At 46.8% G+C, this 18,638-nt stretch overlaps 1 protein-coding gene across 1 annotated transcript in view; it reads right to left on the reverse strand.

Annotated features, from left to right (window-relative positions):
- Positions 1-2,603: 2,603 nt before the first annotated feature.
- Positions 2,604-18,638, reverse strand: part of RALYL (RALY RNA binding protein like) — a 264,866-nt gene continuing 248,831 nt past the window's right edge. The window contains exon 7 of the mRNA XM_054708761.1: positions 2,604-2,809. Within this exon, the coding sequence (XP_054564736.1) occupies positions 2,604-2,809 (206 nt within the window). The remainder of the gene's footprint in view (positions 2,810-18,638) is intronic.

Consider the following 18,638-nt stretch of genomic DNA (forward strand, 5'->3'; position numbering starts at 1 on the left):
CAGGTGTTATCTCCGGTTGCCCCAAGTTCTCTCTCCACCAGCAGCTTCCTCCCAGCATCCTCACATTTACACTGGGACTTTGGTTCTGAGTGAGATGATCAAAGGCACTGCAAGTTTTTAAGCCAGGGAGTGGCATGATCAGATGTATATTTATATAGATTTCTATTCTTCTTGTGTGGAGAATGGATTGCATGGCTGACATGGAGATGGGACTAGCTATGGGCTGTGATTTGGAGGTAGAATTGCTGGAGGCAAAGACCAACAGTAGTTGAGCATATTAATGTGAAAAGACCCAGTAGAAGGCTAATGGACTTTAATATTCAGCAGGGCTGAAAATCAGCATAATATTGCCCTGTTGTTGGCCAAATGGCTCAAGGCAATCCCCTAACCTGATAATCCTTTTGCTGTTTACCAAACTTTACCTTTGATATGCCTGTTTGCATCCCTAAATGGCAAATGTGTATTTAAGTGAATAAAAAGCTGGCAGTTCCAGGGTTTTGGGGAGCTTCTCCTCTAGAGGGAAATTTCCACCTGGCTCCCCCATGATTTCTAAATTCATATTTCTTATCTAGTGTTTTCATTTGTGTGTGGCCCCTTCTTCAGATCCTAAACTCTAGCCATGCTGGTTGCAGTTTCACATTATTAGTGGAGAGGGTGGAGGGAATCAGAAGTAATGCTACTCCTTTGGTTTTAATAATGGGATGATGACATTTAAAAATATATATTTTGAGTTTAGACAGAAATGGAGAGGGAGAGAGAGATAGAAACATCAATGATGAGAGAGAATCATTGATCAGATGCCTCCTGCATGCCCTCTACTGGGGATCAAGCCTGCAACCCAGGCATATGCCCTGACCGGGAATTGAACCCAGGACCCTTCAGTCCCCAGGCCGGTACTCTATCCACTGAGCCAAACCAGCTAGGGTGACTTTTTTTTTTACTAGAACGAGGAAGACAGGACAAGAATAAGTTGGCTGGAAAAACATCAAGACTATTTCTGGCGTGTTACATTTCAGTTGTTCACTGGAGATCTATGAGGAAATGGCATGTGAATACTAGAGTCTAGAATTCCAGGAAGAGATCAGGAATAGAAATCTAGATTTAGGGATCTCTGGCCTATAGATACTATTAAAACTCTGACATTTGAGGTCACCTTGGGAGAGTGTGCCAAACAAGGAGGTGGTCCATGACAAAGTCTGGGCTGCTTCAATATGTAAAATGGGGTCTGGAGGGAAAGTTACCAGCAGAGGAAAGTGAGAATGAGCAACTGGTAACCAACTCTCAGCCCAATCCTGCTGAGAAGTGAGTTAAAGTCAGAACAGAGGGTAACCATTGGAAATGGCAGCGGGGAGCCTGCAGATGCCTCAGGGAGAGCAAGGGTCTGACTGGAGCGGCTGAGGAAGCCTCTGCTGTGGAGGAAGTCCTCCCCGAGGAGAAGCCCAGAAACTTTGTCCTCTTCATTCTAGTCCCTGCTCAACACGCTCCCAACATCAAAACAATTCCAAGAAAGCGCCTTCAGTTCTTCAAACTGATGCAGTGTTTGTGGAAATAAGGGTGAATGTTAATGGCTCATCCTGGAAAAGTTTAAGGGGAGGTGCCGTGCAATTTAAACAGAGCTGGAATGTTAAAAACCTACATTGAGTTATGTAAATAAAATATTGATGGGACGATTATTCCACTGATATTTGAGAGTTGGCAACGTGCGCTAGCGCGCGCGCGCGCGCACACACACACACACACACATTGCTATTAGTCAGCCCCTTAGGATAGAATATTTAATTTCATGGCTGATAAACTATGAGAACGAGCATGCTCATCAGCATGTATTTACCAGTCCCCAGTGTGCTATGGGGAAGAGGACATCTGGAGATGAGCAGTGTAATGATGGCAACAGTGGGAAAATAGAAGGTGCAAAATGAAGTCTCAGCTAAGTCTCCCCCACCCCCATCAGACTGGCGACTCAGAGCACAGGCCCAGCTGATGGGGACCAGCTGTGAACCAGAGGTCCCCTCAGTGAGCGAGTGTAGGAAGGACTGCTGGCCCTGTGGCTAGCAGAGACAGTCATGCTCAGTGGACATGGCTGGATAAGAGGGGCACCGGGCATCTTCCCGTAAGTGGTCTGTTACCAGGAGGTTATATCCACGTACAGTTGACGTGTAATTTGACTGAATACACACAAGTTTGCTTTCATGAAGGAGCATTTGGGAAAAAGAATCTTCTTTTTGGGACTTGAAGTATATCTAATCTCATGCATAATATTTCTATTTATTCATGGGCTCCTTCGTGCTTTACATTAGCAAAGATGTATTGAGCACTTATTCTGTGCAAAGCACTGGACTGACGTTGCCTTAAACAAATGCACAGAAGAAAGAAACTAGCCCCGAACATTGAATCTTTCTTCTACACCGAATGAGCGCTGACATTTTGGTGATGCTCCCAATGGGCACGGACACCCAATGGACAAAAGTAGGTTTAGTTTATTCTCGTATTATTTGGTATTAATTATTGCATTATTTTCCATACTAACAACTGTAAACCTGCTTTTGTTCTGCCCTGTATATGGAACTTTCTAATAAGGATGTTCTCTCTGAGGAGAAAATATATCAAAAAAGGAGGGGGATCAGTTTAGTTCCTACCAGCGCGTGACCCCCATCTTCCTCGAAGTCCTCCTCTACGCCATCGGTCATCTCCTCGCCGTCCGCATCGGGCCCTCCTTCTGCAGGCTCCTCGGGAGAGTGGTCTGCGTTCTCCGACACACATTCGTCTTGGATCAGCTCTATAGTCTCTTCCAATTGCTTCTTCTGAGCTTCTGGGGGGAGGGAGGGAAGAAAGCAAACGACTACTACTTTGGGTTGCTCATGCGCCATTTGGATAAACTATGAAGAAAAACAAAATAGTCTACAGAAGGTGCCCTCTACTGCTAAGTGTGTGGCTAAGTGTGTGAGGAAGATAAGGTCCTGTGAATTTCAGTCAAATTTATTAAGTTATGTATATTATGTACATGTCTATTTTACATGTATGCTTATTTATTTTTTAATGGAAATAGAAAAAATAGTGGAATCTAAATGATACTGGTAGATAAAGAAGTAAAGATTTACATAAATAGCCCTGCTGATGTGACTCAGGTTGAGTGTCAACCAAGGAACCAAGAAGTGACTGGTTCAAATCCTGATCAAGGCACATGCATGGGTTGCAGGCTTGATTCCCCAGTGTGGGGCATGCAGGAGGCAGCTGATCAGTAATTCTCTCTCATCATTGATGTTTCTATCTATCTCTCCCTCTCCATTCCTCTCTGAAATTAATAAAAATATATTTTAAAAAGATGTACATAAATAGATTGATCTTTCTGGCTATACAGGTGGGGCAAAAGTAGGTTTAGTTTATTCTTGTATTATTTGGTACTAATTATTGCATTATTTTCCATACTAACAACTGTAAACCTGCTTTTGTCCTGCCCTGTATATAGTCCTTTCTAATAAGGATGTTCTCTCTGAGGAGAAAATATATCAAAAAAGGAGGGGGTCAGTAAAACACAGAGCTTGCTCATTGGAGGAAGGAGGGTGAGAATGCTCACTGACAGGTTCAAACCTAAGTGAGAAGGACAAAAGCTCACTGAGATAAAAAGCTCAGAAGCAGGTATGACATCTCTCAGACAACACGTCTAAATGGACGATCCTTTGAAATTTTAGTCTAAGTCTTGTTGGCAGTTGAGGTTCACCTCACGGTTGAGAATCAAGCTCTAGTGTGGGGTGGCCTGGGCTTGGCATGGAGCTGCCTCCTTCCCCAACTTTGGGAAGCGGGGCAGAGAGTGAGAGCCCTCCATGAGTCTCGGTTCCTCAGCCTTACAAGCGGGATCTCCACTGTGTAACTCTTAGGGGTTGGAGCAGTAACTCAAAGTGTCTAGTAGAGTAATTTGCAAACCATAAGTGCTCAACAGACAAAGCAGAGAAGGTCCCAGAAAGGCTCTAAAGTGGTTGTTGTAAGACTTCCTATATGTATATGTAAATCTATAAAATTGTCATCCAAATTAAATAGGGAAATAGGGAGTTAAATTTAAAAAATGGTTTAATTTAGAAAAGAGGATCCAAGTAGCTAGATGAAAAGAAAGGCAAAGTAGGCAAAAGCTGTAGACCCCAAATATCCTGAATTTAACTGCTATTGATCTGGAGCATATTAAACTGAGATGAGTCAGACAAAGACAAGTAGTGTATGATATCACTTACATGTGGAATCTAAAAGCCAAACTAGTAAAAGCAGAGAGTAAAGTGACAGTTTCCAGGGCCTGGGGGCAGGGAGAAGATGGGACACGTGCTCTTTAAAAGTATGAATTTGCAAGGAGTAGTAAATAAGCTCTGGAGACCCATTGAGTATAGACAACAATATTGTATTATAGTCATCAAACTTGCTAAGAGACTAGATCTTAATGATTCTAACCACTAAAAAGAAATTATCACTGTGTAACCTGATGGGGGTGTTAGCTACTCCTGCAATGGCCATTATATTACAACTAGAGGCCTGGTGCATGAAATTCGTGCTTGGAGGGGGTGGTTCCTCAGCCCAGCCTGCACCCTCTCCAATCTGGGACCATCTCAGGGGATGTCCGACTGCTGGTTTAGGCCCAATCCCACAGTCAGACATCCCTCTCACAATCCAAGGTGACTGGCTCCTAACCACTTGCCTGCTTGCCTGCCTGCCTGCCTGATCACCCCAAACCCTCTGCCTGCCTGCATGATTTCCCCTAACCCCTCTGCCTGCTGGTCTGATTGCCCCTACCTTGCCCCCCTGCCTACCTGATCGCCCCTAAATGCCCTCCCCTGCTGTCCTGATCTTGCCCCCAACTGTCCTCTCCTGCTGGCCTGGTTACCCCTAACTGCCCTACCCTGCGGGCCTGATCTTGCCCCCAACTTCCCTCCCCTGCTGGCCTGATCTCACCCACAACTGCCCTACCCTGCTGGCCTGATTGCTCCTAACCCCCTGTAGGCCTGATTTCACCCACAACTTCCATTCCCTGCCAGCCTAATCACCCCTAACTGCCTCTACCTCAGCCCCCAGCACCATGGCTTTGTCCAGAAGGAAGTCGGACATCTGGAAGATGGCCAGTCGACCCGGTCTAATTAGCATATTACTCTTTTATTAGTATAGATTATGATAGGATTGCTTAAATAGCGGGGGGGGGGGGGGGGAGGAGGGGAGCCTTTTTCAGCAGGAGAAGATGCTCTTTGCAGACAAAAATACATAATCATTATATCTGGACTGATAGCCATATGCACTATACTGCCAAACTGGTCATTAAAAAATTGAACCGCTTTCTTACACCTTACACCAAATGGCTGTTGCCCTTAAAACCCCTCCTCAGCCCCCACCTTAGGTTCTGCCTTCACAGTTCACCCAGATTAGGTTCTGATTGGTCGGTTTCTATGCCAGTCAGCTCCAGAAGCTCCACTTCCTAGGCAGCCACTGGCTCCTCGCAGTTCACCCAGATTTGGTTTTGATTGATCGGTTTCTATGCCAGTCAGCGTCAAAAGCTCCACCAGAGGCTGGGAAAGAAAAGAGAGGCTTGGCTGCTGGCAAGCGGGCTGAACTGCTGATCTCTCAAAAAGAGAAAGAGAGAGAGAGAGAGAAAGAGAGAGAGAGAGAGAGAGAGAGAGAGAGAGAGAGAGAGAGAGAGAAAGAGAGAGAGAGAGAGAGAGAGAGAGAGAGAGAGAGAGAGAGAGAGAGAAAGAGAGAGAGAAAGAGAGAGAGAGAGAGAGAGAGAGAGAGAGAGAGAGAGAGAGAGAGAGAGAGGCTTGGCTGCTGGCAAGGCCCAGAGAAAGAAGCAGGGTCTGATCGACAGCCTGCTTCTCTCTCCAGGCCTCGCCAGCAGCCACAGCCACTGCTGATCAGCCCCACCTCTCTCTCTCTGAGAGGTCAGCAGTTCAACCCGCTCACCTGCTTCTTGCTCAGCCTGGCATTCAGTCAAGCCTTTGGTTGTTACAACCCTGGGCCTTTATATATATAGTTGTATAAATATATTCCATTAACATGTTGTACTCCTTAAATTTATACCATGTGATATGTCAAATACAATTCAATAAAAAATAATCAAAAACCCCCAAATAAACAAAATTGCTAGGTTTCATTCATTTCATCTCCCTTCCACATATCACTGCCCTCTCCAGTTCCAGACCTTATCCTAGGCTGGCTGACCTCCAGGACTGTGACAAGCACCCCCTGAGAAGAGGCTGTGAGGGGAAGACTGGTTTGATCAGTGAAAACTTTGGAATCCTTGCTGTGAAACACACCTCCTGCTCTCCTGTTGCCTCCGCCATTGCTGGTCCTTGGATCACACAATGGATGTGGACACTGGTTTTGTCCCCACATTCTCTTTCTCCTAAGAGTGTTTTTGTACTTATTATCTGACCCCCTCAATTCTAGCCCCTCTAGGTGATCATTCTGCTTGTTCAACTGGCCCTCAAGTTCTAGGGTAGTATTTTAAGACAGAGAGAGAAGTGGAGTTTGGGATTGGACAGTTATTCCACTGGGCAGGCCCAATTACAGGTGAATTTTTTTCAATAAACACATACAATACTGTAAATATACTTTATCTCCCTTATGATTTTTAATAGCATTTTCTTTGCTCTAGATTATTTATTGTAAGCATATAGCATATGATACATATAACATGCAAAATATATATTAATCAACTGCTTGTATTATTATAAGACTTCAGTCAACAATAGGTTATGATAGTTAAGTTTTTGATGGGTTGAAAGTTATATGTGTATTTCTGACTGTGTGAGGGTCAGTGCTTCTGACCCCTGTGTTGCTCTAAGGTCAACTATACATTGAAAATTGTTCCAAATCTTACCACCTTTCCTAAAGCAAAATTTTCTCAATTTTAGGTCATTGTGTTTATTTTTTGTTAATAAATGGTCTCTTGCTTAAAATTGATATTATATTGGAATGTTTTGGTCTAGCATACCCATTTCTTCTCTAGTGGTTTCAGAAATATTGGTCTGAGAACTTTCACTTTTTGGTATTGGAAGTGATGTTCATTTTTTCCCTCTAGAAAAATCCCTAGCTGAGCAGTATGGCGGGTTTTCAGAGCCTCTCAGGGGCAGACCTTGAAGATGCACAGCCTGCATTGGGCTTTGGGTCTGAATTGCTCAGTTGTCTTTGGAGCTGAAGCTGATGTTGCTGATCCTGCTCTGAATGTGATCCCTGCTCCTTTGGTCCACCGATGCCTGGACCAAAGGCTCTGACAGTTCGTCCTACATTTGTCCTTTGTCTCATTCCTATTGAAGTTTCCTTGAAACTTGAGTTATCGCCTTCAAGGACATTGTCCCACTCAAAGGGGATGATATAGGTGTCAGTCTTTTGTAAAATGGAAAGTACAACACAAGGCAATTTTCAAGACATATTTTCATGTGTTCCCTTCACTGAATGCCTAATACAGACAGGAGATGACATAAGGTATTAGAGAGGATATGGGACCCACATTTTCTCTGATTACTTGTCCTACTAACTGTAATTTTCTTCTGTGAAAGCTGAGCATATAATTGGCTCACAGATGGTCGACTTAGCTGCGTTCAGAGTTGCTCTACGTGCACATGAAGAGCAGGGATGAGTGCCTTCTAAATTGTAAAGGCCACACCAACGTGTCAGCACAAAAGGCTCTAAATAGTTCTCGAATTGAATTTATTTTGATTACTTCTCCAGACAAATTGTCCATGTCAAAATACTTAATCACTATTAATCATTAAGAATCACATACTCCAAAGACAATTTTGGCTTTGACATGGCCCCTTAATTTTTGTTTACACAGACATAGTGTTTTAAATTATTCTCTGTCTTTTTGTGTGTGTGTATTAATATACAGCTTACATGTAAAAGGTAAATGGATGGGAGACATGACCTGGGTTGAGAAAAAAACTTTAAAGACAATGGTCATCGACTCATAAAAGTTTAACAGAACACCTTCAGCCTGTGCTTTAGGACCTGTGGATTCCTCCATCCGTGTCATCACCTCAGCAGGAAATGCCACAGCCCCTAAGCAAATGGGTTCCATGAATGAAATCACACAGGGAAGCACATGGGTCAGTTTCACAAGCAGGTGGGACCCTGTAATTATCTTGTTGAAATAGGAAGGAAAAAGCAACTTGTCCTATTTTTATGAACAACTAGCTGTATCCGGCCATGCGTTGCTGTGGCTCAGTCTGGTTAAATGGAAAAGAAAGAAAAGAGAAAGCACATGTTTCTAATATGTTTAATTTCACAATGCTTGTGGGTATACAATATTTTTTTGTCGTTCCATTGTCTGTGCAGATATAGAGATTGTCTGGTTTGCCGACTCTAGAACACGCAACATATAATTGTCCATGTGAGAAGCAATCCGTATCTAGATCTAAACCACATAATTCTAAAGATTGGCCCTGAGCTTTGTTGATGGTGATTGCAAACGCCAATCGAATTGGGAATTGCAATTTCTTAAATTGAAATGGCATATCCGTTGGAATCATAGGAATGCGAGGAATGAGGACATCTTCACCTCATGAATTGCTGCCAGAATCAATCTAATTAGGAATGTTTTACCAGTTCCTCCTGGCGCACCTAAGGAGATTTCTCCAACCCCGTTATTGACAGTTTGCATTATTTGATCATAAATGCCGTTTTGCTCAAGCGTTAGCTTAGGAATATTTGATTACACATACAACAGAAGATCACCCTTGTTGTAAATTTGTTCACGATGCAATTCTACATCGAATGAAGCAGCAGCAGATCGATTTGATGATGGCATTCCCAATTGATTGAGAACTTTGTTCGCGATTTATAAGCACAAATCTTCCATCATTATCAACATTGAAATGGAATCGTAAAATTGAAAATTTGGAAATCGTAAATGGATCGTAAATCAGAAACATTGAAATGGAATCGTAAAATATTTAGTATAGCGTGTGTTGCTTTTACGTCCAACAGATGGCGCTGTTTTTCAAAAAAAGCATGTTTTTACCTGTCACAGGTGTGACATCTATATAATAGTAGGTATCCTACCTAATAAAAGAGTAATATGCAAATTAACCATCATTCCACTACACCCAGCCACGCCCACCAGCCAATCAGAGCGAGTATGCAAATAAGCCCAACCAAGATGGCTACAGCCACAGAGAGCAGGAGGGAGGCTTGGGTTTCCCAGGCAATGGAGGAAGCCAAGCTTTCCGCCTGCCCTTGCTGGCCTAAGCCTCCACTCAAGGCTACAAATTTTCAATTATAGAAATTAAACAAATCCAAACAGAAATGGCAGCAGCCACGGAGCTGGAAAGAGTGGGAGGTTAGGGTTGCCCCTGGCAATGGAGGAAGCAAAGCTTTCCGCACACCCTGGCTGGCCCAGGCCTCCACTCCAGGCTACAAAGTTTCAATTATCAAAGATACATAAATTCCAACAGAAATGGCTGCTGGCCACAAAGCGAGCAGGAGGCTTGGCTCCACTCCAGGATACAAAGTTTCAATTGTATAAGGTAAATAAATTCCAGATACAAAAGCCTCCGCTTGGGTCGCCAGGGGGAGTGGCTGACCTGCAAACCACCACAGGCCCCTCACTCAGGCTGCCCCATGCACCAAGGGAACACCCACCCTGATCCAGGACACCCTTCAGGGCAAACCAGCTGGCCCCCACCCATTCACCAGGCCTCTATCCTATCTAATAAAAGAGTAATATGCAGATTGACCATCACTCCAACACACAATATGTCTGCCCCCATGTGGTCAAAGATTCTGCCCCTATGTGGACACAAGATGGCCACCACAAGATGGCCAGCAGGGGAGGGCAGTTGGGAGGCACCAGGCCTGCAAGGGAGGGCAGTTGTGGGTGATCAGGCAAGCAGGGGAGGGCAGTTGGGAGGCACCAGGCCTGCAAGGGAGGGCAGTTGAGAGAGACCAGGCCTGCAAAGGAGGGCAGTTGGAGGTGATCAACCCTGCAGGGGAGGGCAGTTAGGGGTGACCAGGCCGGCAGAGGAGGGAAGTTGGGAGCAAACAGGATGGCAGGGGAGCAGTTAGACATTAATCAGACTGGCATGGGAGTGGTTAGGGGGTGATCAGGCTGGCAGGCAGAAGCGGTTAGGGGCAATCAGGAAGGCAGGCAGGCTAGCAGTTGGGAGCCAGTAGTCCTGGATTGTGAGAGGGATGTCCAACTGCCCATTTAGGCCCGATCCCACCTGGGCAGTCGGACATCCCTTGAGGGGTCCCAGATTGGAGAGGGTGCAGGCTGGGCTGAGGGACACCCCCCCACCCCCGTGCATGAATTTTGTGCACTGGGCCTCTAGTAAGGTATATAAAAACATGTGCGTATTCAAATGCAACATTGTATCAAAATTTCAAAGCAATCAGTGAAGAACTTTCGGAGACTTAAGATTTTGAACAAACGAACATTTACATTTTTATTTATATAGATTATCTACTTTTATTTCTGCTAGAAATTTAGTAAAATTTTTGTTTATTCTTACCTTCATAACAGTCTCTTTATCTGCATAATCCTTTTCCTTCTACCACTTTTACTTTTTATTGTATGAGTATGCATTATGTGTGTGTATATGTGTGTATGTGGTATGTGTGTATGGTGTGTGTAGTATGTGTGTTGTGTATTGCATATGTTTTTGTGTGTATGTGTGTGCATGCACTCACACACATTTATGTCTCTACTAGTAAAGCTTTTTGGGGCAGAAACATTTTCATTTATCTTTGTATTTCTGGCGGCTAACTCGGAGTCTTACATACAAATTAAATATTTGCGGAATATATTCATGAATTGTCATGGAACTAAAACATAAATGTCTGGGTGTCATTATTTTTATGGAGTTGGAGTGATCGTTGAATTTGGCTCTGTGGTAGCAAACCTATGCATCCAAAGAGAAATTAAAAGCAGCCTCCTGGTGACATTCCACAGCACAGCCCACACACCAAGTCCAAGTCAAATGTGGGGCCTGAGAGTTCCCACGAAGAAAATCGTAAAGGACGGACTTCAGCAGCAAAAGCAAATGATTGATTTCCACAGAAAAAAAAGGGTTATTACGGCTGTTAGGTAGTGAGGGCTCACAAAATGCTGACCACGCAGAACTCACTAACGCCAGGCATTGCAACATCCTGCGGGTGGGCTTGTTCATCACTTTACAGATGAAGAAAGGGGGGCTCCATCCTCCGAGTAAGACGTCCAGGGTCACACAGTCAATAAATGCCAGCGCTGACACTCCCACTGAGGCATTCCGACTCTACAAGAAGAAAGGCCTGACTTGACGCGTAGAACGCTTTGGCTCTCTTCAGTAACCGGAGCATTTTTAAATTCAAGAATGAATTAGTTTCTTAGTTTGGGCCCTTGTTGGAGCGGAACAATGACGTCAGAGCTGAGGAGGGAAAGGGACGGGTAAGTCCTCTGCGGGAGATGCCTGGGGTGCCAACACGCCTGGAGGGAGATGGTCTTCAGTCCTCACGTCTGCCTGTGTTTTCCCGCACATCTCTTTCCTATTTCAGAAGCTACACGTGATTCAGAAAACAAGTGAGAATGTTTGGAATTCATGTTCAAAGCATGTTTATTAAATTCAGTTTGCTGCATAGCTGCTGCCATTAATGTAACTCTGAAAACTGGTGGAGCTGGCAATCCAGCTTTTTGACGTGCTGGCTTCATTGCTAACTCAGTGGCTGGAGGCATGTTGACACAAAAACATGACTTTAATCCTGGTTGTCTCACACCAGTATCCACTGTGTTTAGAAAATTCTACGTCACAGCTCCTGCATCTCCCTCGATGATTCCAGGCAATGCCGTTTAGAAGACACAGCTTCTTACGGCTGGTGCGGACAGGAGCGTGGTGAGCAGCGGGCCAGCCAGAGAGGGAACACCAGGTCCTGCAGCGCATTCCTGGGGAAGGTGACCTCCGAGCTGTCCACACCAGGTGCCTCGGGTCACCACAGGTGCCACATCAATCGTTTAGAAAAGTACTGAGATACTGTGTTTGTTTAAGTGTTGCAATAATTGTAAGGGTTAGAGATTACTTTCCCCGTTTTAATAAATGTTATACGGCCCTTTCCAAATTGCGTGCAGCACGAAGTCGCTAGCTCTTGGCGCACTAGCTCTCAGTCGGTGCGGGCTGCGCGGTCTGGCTCCTGGTCTGCCCTCCACAGGTCAGGGAAAACCCCGCCGCTGGGATGAGGGGTCAGGCGCGGGGAGCTGGGAGCAGGGCAGCTGGTGGTGCTGGGGTGAGGTCCTAACTGACCTTGGCCCTGTTCGCTGACCGACTCGGGGAGGGTAGGTTTCTATTCCCCTGGATGGTTGCAGCACTTGGTCAAATTACTAAGACGTCACTGAATTATACTCTTGAAAGGGGTAACATTTGTATTATGTAAATGTATCTCAACAAAGTTGTTAAAAAAAGAAGGCAGAACAGAGCCAGTGAGAGGTGAGGAGGGTTGAGGGCTGGCCTAGGTCTGGGAGAGCAGGGGGGTGGAACAGAGAGAGCGGAGGCTTAGAGGTGGGGGCTCGCGCTGGGATGGGCAGGGCTGCTGTCAGGCTGATGGGAAGGACTGGGGCGAGACTCTGTTGGGATGAGGAAATGAGGAGAGTGTCCTTGGAAAGACTGATCTAGTGACGACCCACGGCCTCAGGCTGCCCATGGCAGCTAATGGCAGTTTTCTTCCTGACCTTAGGCCTGACCTGCTTCTCAGGGCACATCCTTTAGTGGGAACTCTCACTCTGCCCCTTTGAGACGCAAATCTGTTGCAATTACTCGGACATGTCTCCTCAGGACCTGCAAAGTGTCCCTTTGAAATCTGACCATCGGGAGAGACCAGCCCCTCCCAGTGTCAGTGGGAGAAGGACACCTACCTCCCCTGCCTCACTTCGCAAACACGGTGATCCTGCTGCCCCCCTCCCCCCACACTGCCCCCCCCCACGCTGCCCCCCTCCCACGCTGTCCCCCCCACGCTGCCCCCTCACTGTCCCCCCACGCTGCCCCCTCCCACGCTGCCCCCTCCCACGCTGCCCCCCCTCCCACGCTGCCCCCCCCACGCTGCCCCCTCCCACGCTGTCCCCCCCACGCTGCCCCCTCACTGTCCCCCCACGCTGCCCCCCCTCCCACACTGCCCCCCCTCCCACGCTGCCCCCCTCCCACGCTGCCCCCCTCCCACGCTGCCCCCTCCCACGCTGCTCCCCCTCCCACGCTGCCCCCCCCACGCTCCCACGCTGCCTCCCCCCCCCCCTGCCCCCTCCCACACTGCCCCCCTCCCCCCACACTGCCCCCCCCCACGCTGCCCCCCTCCAATGCTGCCCCCTCCCACACTGCCCCAGTGCCTGTCCCTGAGCTCCCCGGCGGCCAGATGCCCTGCCCTCCTTTCAGTGGCATGGAGTGCGGTCTCCACCCTCCTCACAGCACTCTTGGCCCTGTCCCCAGTCCGGAAGGACGTCGTCCTTGCCATTGTTGACGTGTCCAGCTCACAGCTCCTCCTACAGTTACCTGAGGGGCAGCACAGGAAGCTCCCCAGTGCCGCGGGAAAAGCTTTGGTGGAGTTGTTCAACACCCCCTCCCCCAACTCAGCTTCTTTTGAAGCACAGTGACCTCCATCTGTATAAAACTGCTGTTTGAATTCTCTGCTATTGTTAGATAGTCCCTAGTCCTGTAAACTCTGTCACTTTAAGACAGTCTCTTATCTATAAAATGACTTTGTTTTTAGTTCAAATAATAGGAAAAGATAAACTTAACTGTCTGACCTTGCAAGCTAGCCATCCAATGTAATAGACTAATACTGATAACAATTCCCATCCTTATGCCAAGTACTAACTCATTATGTATTCAAGGTTACAACTGTCTGTAACAATAACTCACACAGAGCCCTTTGTAATATCTGCAAATAAAGAGGCTCGAAAAGTACAAATACTGGGAACTTCCTGTATGTGGGGCTCAGAGATTTGGAAGAGACACCTCCCTCTGGGCCGCCCGCATAAACGACTCCTATTATTGGCTCATTAAGGCGTCTCATTATGATACAACACTTTAAAACGTTTAATTTTTGCAGTCCAGTATTTCTGAGACTTGTTAAGAGAAATAGCACTGTCTGTCCCTCCCTGCTCCCCATTTTCAGCTCCTTAGAGTCTTTCTACTCCCTCAGCTGATTCTTCCCGAGATATGGCCTCCCAGGTCTTCCTGACAAGATCCCATCATCCCATCATCGCTCCTTCTCCATCAGTTCGGTGCCCTGTCTGCTGCCGCCACACTCCGGGGTGGGGATGCAGGTCTCTGCCACAGATCCCCGCTCACGGGCCTCCTCGTTTCCATCTTTGCTTTCTCCCATGTTTTCTGGGTGAGTTCCTCCAACTTGTCTTCCCTTCCTGAGTTGAGTTATTTATTTCGCCATCATGTGTTAATTCCTAAAAAGCTCTTTACCTGCCATCTGAATACTCAGTTTATGTTTCAGGTGCTTCATGAATGCAATCTGTTCTCTTCCACGAGGTATTAATCAGCATTTTTTGTTGTTTGGTTTTTGAAATTTTATTCTTCCCGCACAATCTCGGTTTCCTCCAATTTGTTTTCTATTTTGGTATTTGCTTTTTATGTTACATCTTTTCTCCTGTCTGTTCACAGTAACAGTGGGTGTTAGAGTGCCGACAGGCAGCGTGTACAATGGGGACTGTTTCTGCAGGTGACCTGCTGACCATTTCATTGGGTGGCACCCATGCCAGCTTCTTTAAATCTTTCTTCTAGGGCTGGTCATATTCCCAACTGAGAGGTCTTCTAGTGTCTTCCAGGAGCCTGGCTACTGAGAGGGAGAGAATGCTGGGGATTTCTACAGTGAGGGTGTAAACGCTTCCTCCTCTCTCTGTTTTCAAATGCTCTCCAGTCTGTCTAGCAGCCTGAGGCCTGCCGTGTGCGCTCTGCTAGAAGACACTTCTCTAGCCTCCCACTGGGCCAGGAGCGGTCAGGAGGACAACACGGGTTTCTGGTTCCCAAAGGGCATTCTGCCATGTTTTCTAGGGGAAGATGGTTGCCTTCATGCTGAGGTTTGGGGGAGTTGGGTGATTAAAACCGGACCCAGGTTGCATGGGTGTGCTGAGTCTGGTCCACTTCTCCATCTGCCCAGCCTCCACAGCTAGGTCCCCATTCTCCTTATGACAAGGGGTTTTCAGTTTAAAAACACCGTCACAAATGTGATGCAGTTTCAGGAGGGAGCAGGGCCCAGTTGTGTTTGCTTAGCATCTGTAACCAGAAGCATCAGCAATTTGATCCAAACTGTCAACGACAGGAAGGTATCAGAACAGAAACGCGGCCACACCATAGGTCGCAACCCGGTCCCACTGAAGCAGCGCCCTCCCTCTGAGAGCCACAGTCTGTGGCCAGAGAAGAGAGATGGCGATGGTTCAAGATGCAGAGTCCAATTACTGCGAAGCAGCTGAAGGAATTCCTGACACTCATCCCGAGTAAAGAAGGCTGCAAAGATGCCGTGACCAAAATCTGAACGCAGCCAATTCGACCATCAGTGGGCCAATTATATTGACATTCTGTTCAAAGGTTTAGGAAGGCAAGGGTATTTTAGCTCCTTTTAAATATTTCCTTGGCTGTTACCGTCACAAGGGATTGGACATTAAGCTCGGTTTCAGGGGACATAAAAGGGGAACTGAACCGAGTGAAAGCAGCAGACATTTGGTTCAGAAGAGAGGACCCGGCTTTAGGCGTCTGAAAGCCCAGTATGAACAGAGACCACGTGAATAACATCAGTGCGTGCCTGGGGCACCCATACACTAGCTGACTGAGCAGCGCACCCCCGCGCAGGTGAGCAGCAGGACTGAAGTCTAATGTTTCCAAGGAAGTCATGTGTTTTGACATTTATGTATAACCTCCCATTTTTGGACGTTGATGTTCTTAAAAAAAAAAAACACCTATCTTTTACCAAGCACATGGGAAGATGCATTTATCCAACGGGACTCCGGTCTGTGACCACTCTCATGCTTTGGTCTAACATTACCATAAATGTGACCTATGTCACTGGGAGTGGCTGAGAGAGATTGGCTGGCCATGTGTTAGCCATACCCCCAAGAATAAAGTGGAACTAACTAGTGTCTAATTGCCTTTTCATAGGAAAGACTGTATGCCTGACATGTGATTTTTTCAAAAAAGTGTGGCCACCCATGGAGTAATTGTGCCCATTGTTTTTCCTGTTCTCTCCGTACACCCTTATGGGTCATTTAACATCACCGTGTACACCACGTAATACTTGTGCTATTCATAGGTGGCAATTTACGTGTGGTTCTTTAAAAAAAAATCTAGGAATGAAGCACATTTATAGGCTAAACTGATGTTGAGGGTTATTTATTATTTTCAATAAATAGTCAGTATATCCCAAAAGTGGTACTTGAATTATTCAATGGAAAAAATAACACAAGCATGGTGGATTCATAGCAGTTATAATTTAAAAGTTGGGACTACTTTTGAGGCCACAATCCCTCCCTCTAGCTGACAGGGGAAGGGTTGGAGACCCTGAGAGCAGTCACAAGTGCTCCCGCCCGGGGCGAGGTGGATGGCAGGGGAGAGCAGAGAGGAAGAGAAGCCGTGCCTTGTTCCTGAGGTTTCCAGCTCAGAGAAAGAGCCCGTGTACCACGCGAGTATCGGCTGGAAGCTGTTTAAGATGCAGGGAATCCAAGATGTTGTAATTATACTTCAGCACACTGACTCCTGACGCTTAGGGATTCACTCCCAACGGCGCAGAAGAAGGCCTCTGCGGCCTGAACCCAGCCACGGGGAGCGGGGAGGGGCGCGGTGGGTTTTCCCCCACCATCTCCTTCCTGCCTCTGCCTGTGCCCGGGGAACTGTCATCATCTAACGATGTGAATTGGGAATGAGAGACGAATAGAACATAACAATAAAAGTCAATGTTAGCTACCAAACAATTAGCTTGCAACCAAATAAGTATTAAAATGAGTGCCCCTGAAGATTAATAAGGAGATATTGAGTCTTTTAAAGAATTCTACTGCATTTCTCTCTACTTTCTTCTATAATGCAGGGTTGACGCTTTTCATACAACCCTGATTTTTTTTTCATAAAAAACATATAGAAGATGATCATCTTATTTCTATAAAAATGAACTTGGTTCAGGAGAAAATTGGCAAGAGAAAAAAATTAGCAATTAAATAATTTCCCTTTCTTCCCACCATGGGGAAGGACGACAGCACACCTATCAAAGGACCAAGCCCCGTCGCTGAAGAAGCCACTGTCTCGTGGCGGGAAGCTTGGACACGGGCGGCAGTCAGGTGCCCGCTAATAAAAGGAGGCGAAGCTTTGCGTCCGGTGTCTGCTTAGACCTCGCCACAGAAGAACCGGCTATTTGGCGCAGGGAGCCGCCAGCCTAACCGGATGGACTGAAGCATCACATTTTCCTCCTGGAGGTGATTTGTATTTAAATGAGTTCTCCACATCCTTTAAGCTGACTTGGGAATTGGTTGTCAAAGTCCTTCGCTGTAGGGGTTGCTGTATGTAATAAAGGATTTCACAGAAGTTCCTTGAAGGAAAATACTGATTCAGAGACCTCATAGGGTATTTTCGTCCTGGAAATGCTTCCTATTTCTGCCCCAGATGGCATGTGACAAACTCCCTCCAGCCTACGTTTCTCTAGTGAGCGGTTTAGGCAGCGAATCTCTGCTCAGCAGAAAACACATTTGAAGTAGAAATTTTTAATAAACATGAGTCTACTTCCTCTCTCATTTGTCATCCATGTGAACTTAAGACGTGGTCAGGAGACGTTGCCACGTGGTGGGCGGACAGGCTGCAGGAACCTGGTGGAAACACTCCTTGGCCGTGTATGTCTGCTCCCACCCGCCCCAGGTCGCTTTGATCAGAGCCTTTACCCCTCGCCAGTGACTGCGGGACCGACTTCCGTAGGCAGCCTTGTCACTCCCACAGTGGGAGGCAGCACCGCTGTCCTCATTGTGAGTGAGAAACAGGCTCAGGCAGAGGCAAGGGCTGGGCCGCTTGGACCCGAGCTCATTCCTGTCACCCGGAGGCCCCACGTGCCTCAGGAGCCAGGACTGCGTGGTCCTTACCCTGAGACACGGTCAACATGAGGCCAGATGCTGTGTCCGAGCCCAGGGCCCACCTCCCTGCAGGTCCTCCCCAGGGAGGAGCTTCCCAGGCAGCCGCAGGGCAGTGACATCTGGATGAGGTGGCACCTGAGACTGACACTGCAGATGGGAAAGTGATAGGGACTTAGAATCTGATGGATAGAGCACCTGAATTATACCAAAAAACATATTATTTTCATATTATTATTATTTTCATATTATTTTCAATCTTAGAACACATATACTCATGTGAATAGGGTTAAGTTTCTTTTATGTGAAGAGGGGAATTTTTCTTAAGTTTCCTTTTCAATCCCTGTGCGAAGCAATTGAGGGGGTGACCCAGACCCGATAAGCAGGGTCAGACCGACCCACCAGGAGTCAAAACATCATCTCATCGCCTGGTGACAAGGACAATAGCGGACGTCTGTGGACCTCCAGGGCGACACCTAGCCGCATTCTGTTCCCAGCCGCACCCCGGCCCCTTCCCCTTTATAGCCCTGCCCCCTGCACCTGCTGGGAGGCAGGATTTGATGCTTGTAAGCGCCCTGTCTTCTTGGTGGGCTGACCTCAA

The sequence above is a fragment of the Eptesicus fuscus genome, chromosome 19 (assembly GCF_027574615.1).
Source record: "Eptesicus fuscus isolate TK198812 chromosome 19, DD_ASM_mEF_20220401, whole genome shotgun sequence".
NCBI classification, from domain to species: domain Eukaryota; kingdom Metazoa; phylum Chordata; class Mammalia; order Chiroptera; family Vespertilionidae; genus Eptesicus; species Eptesicus fuscus.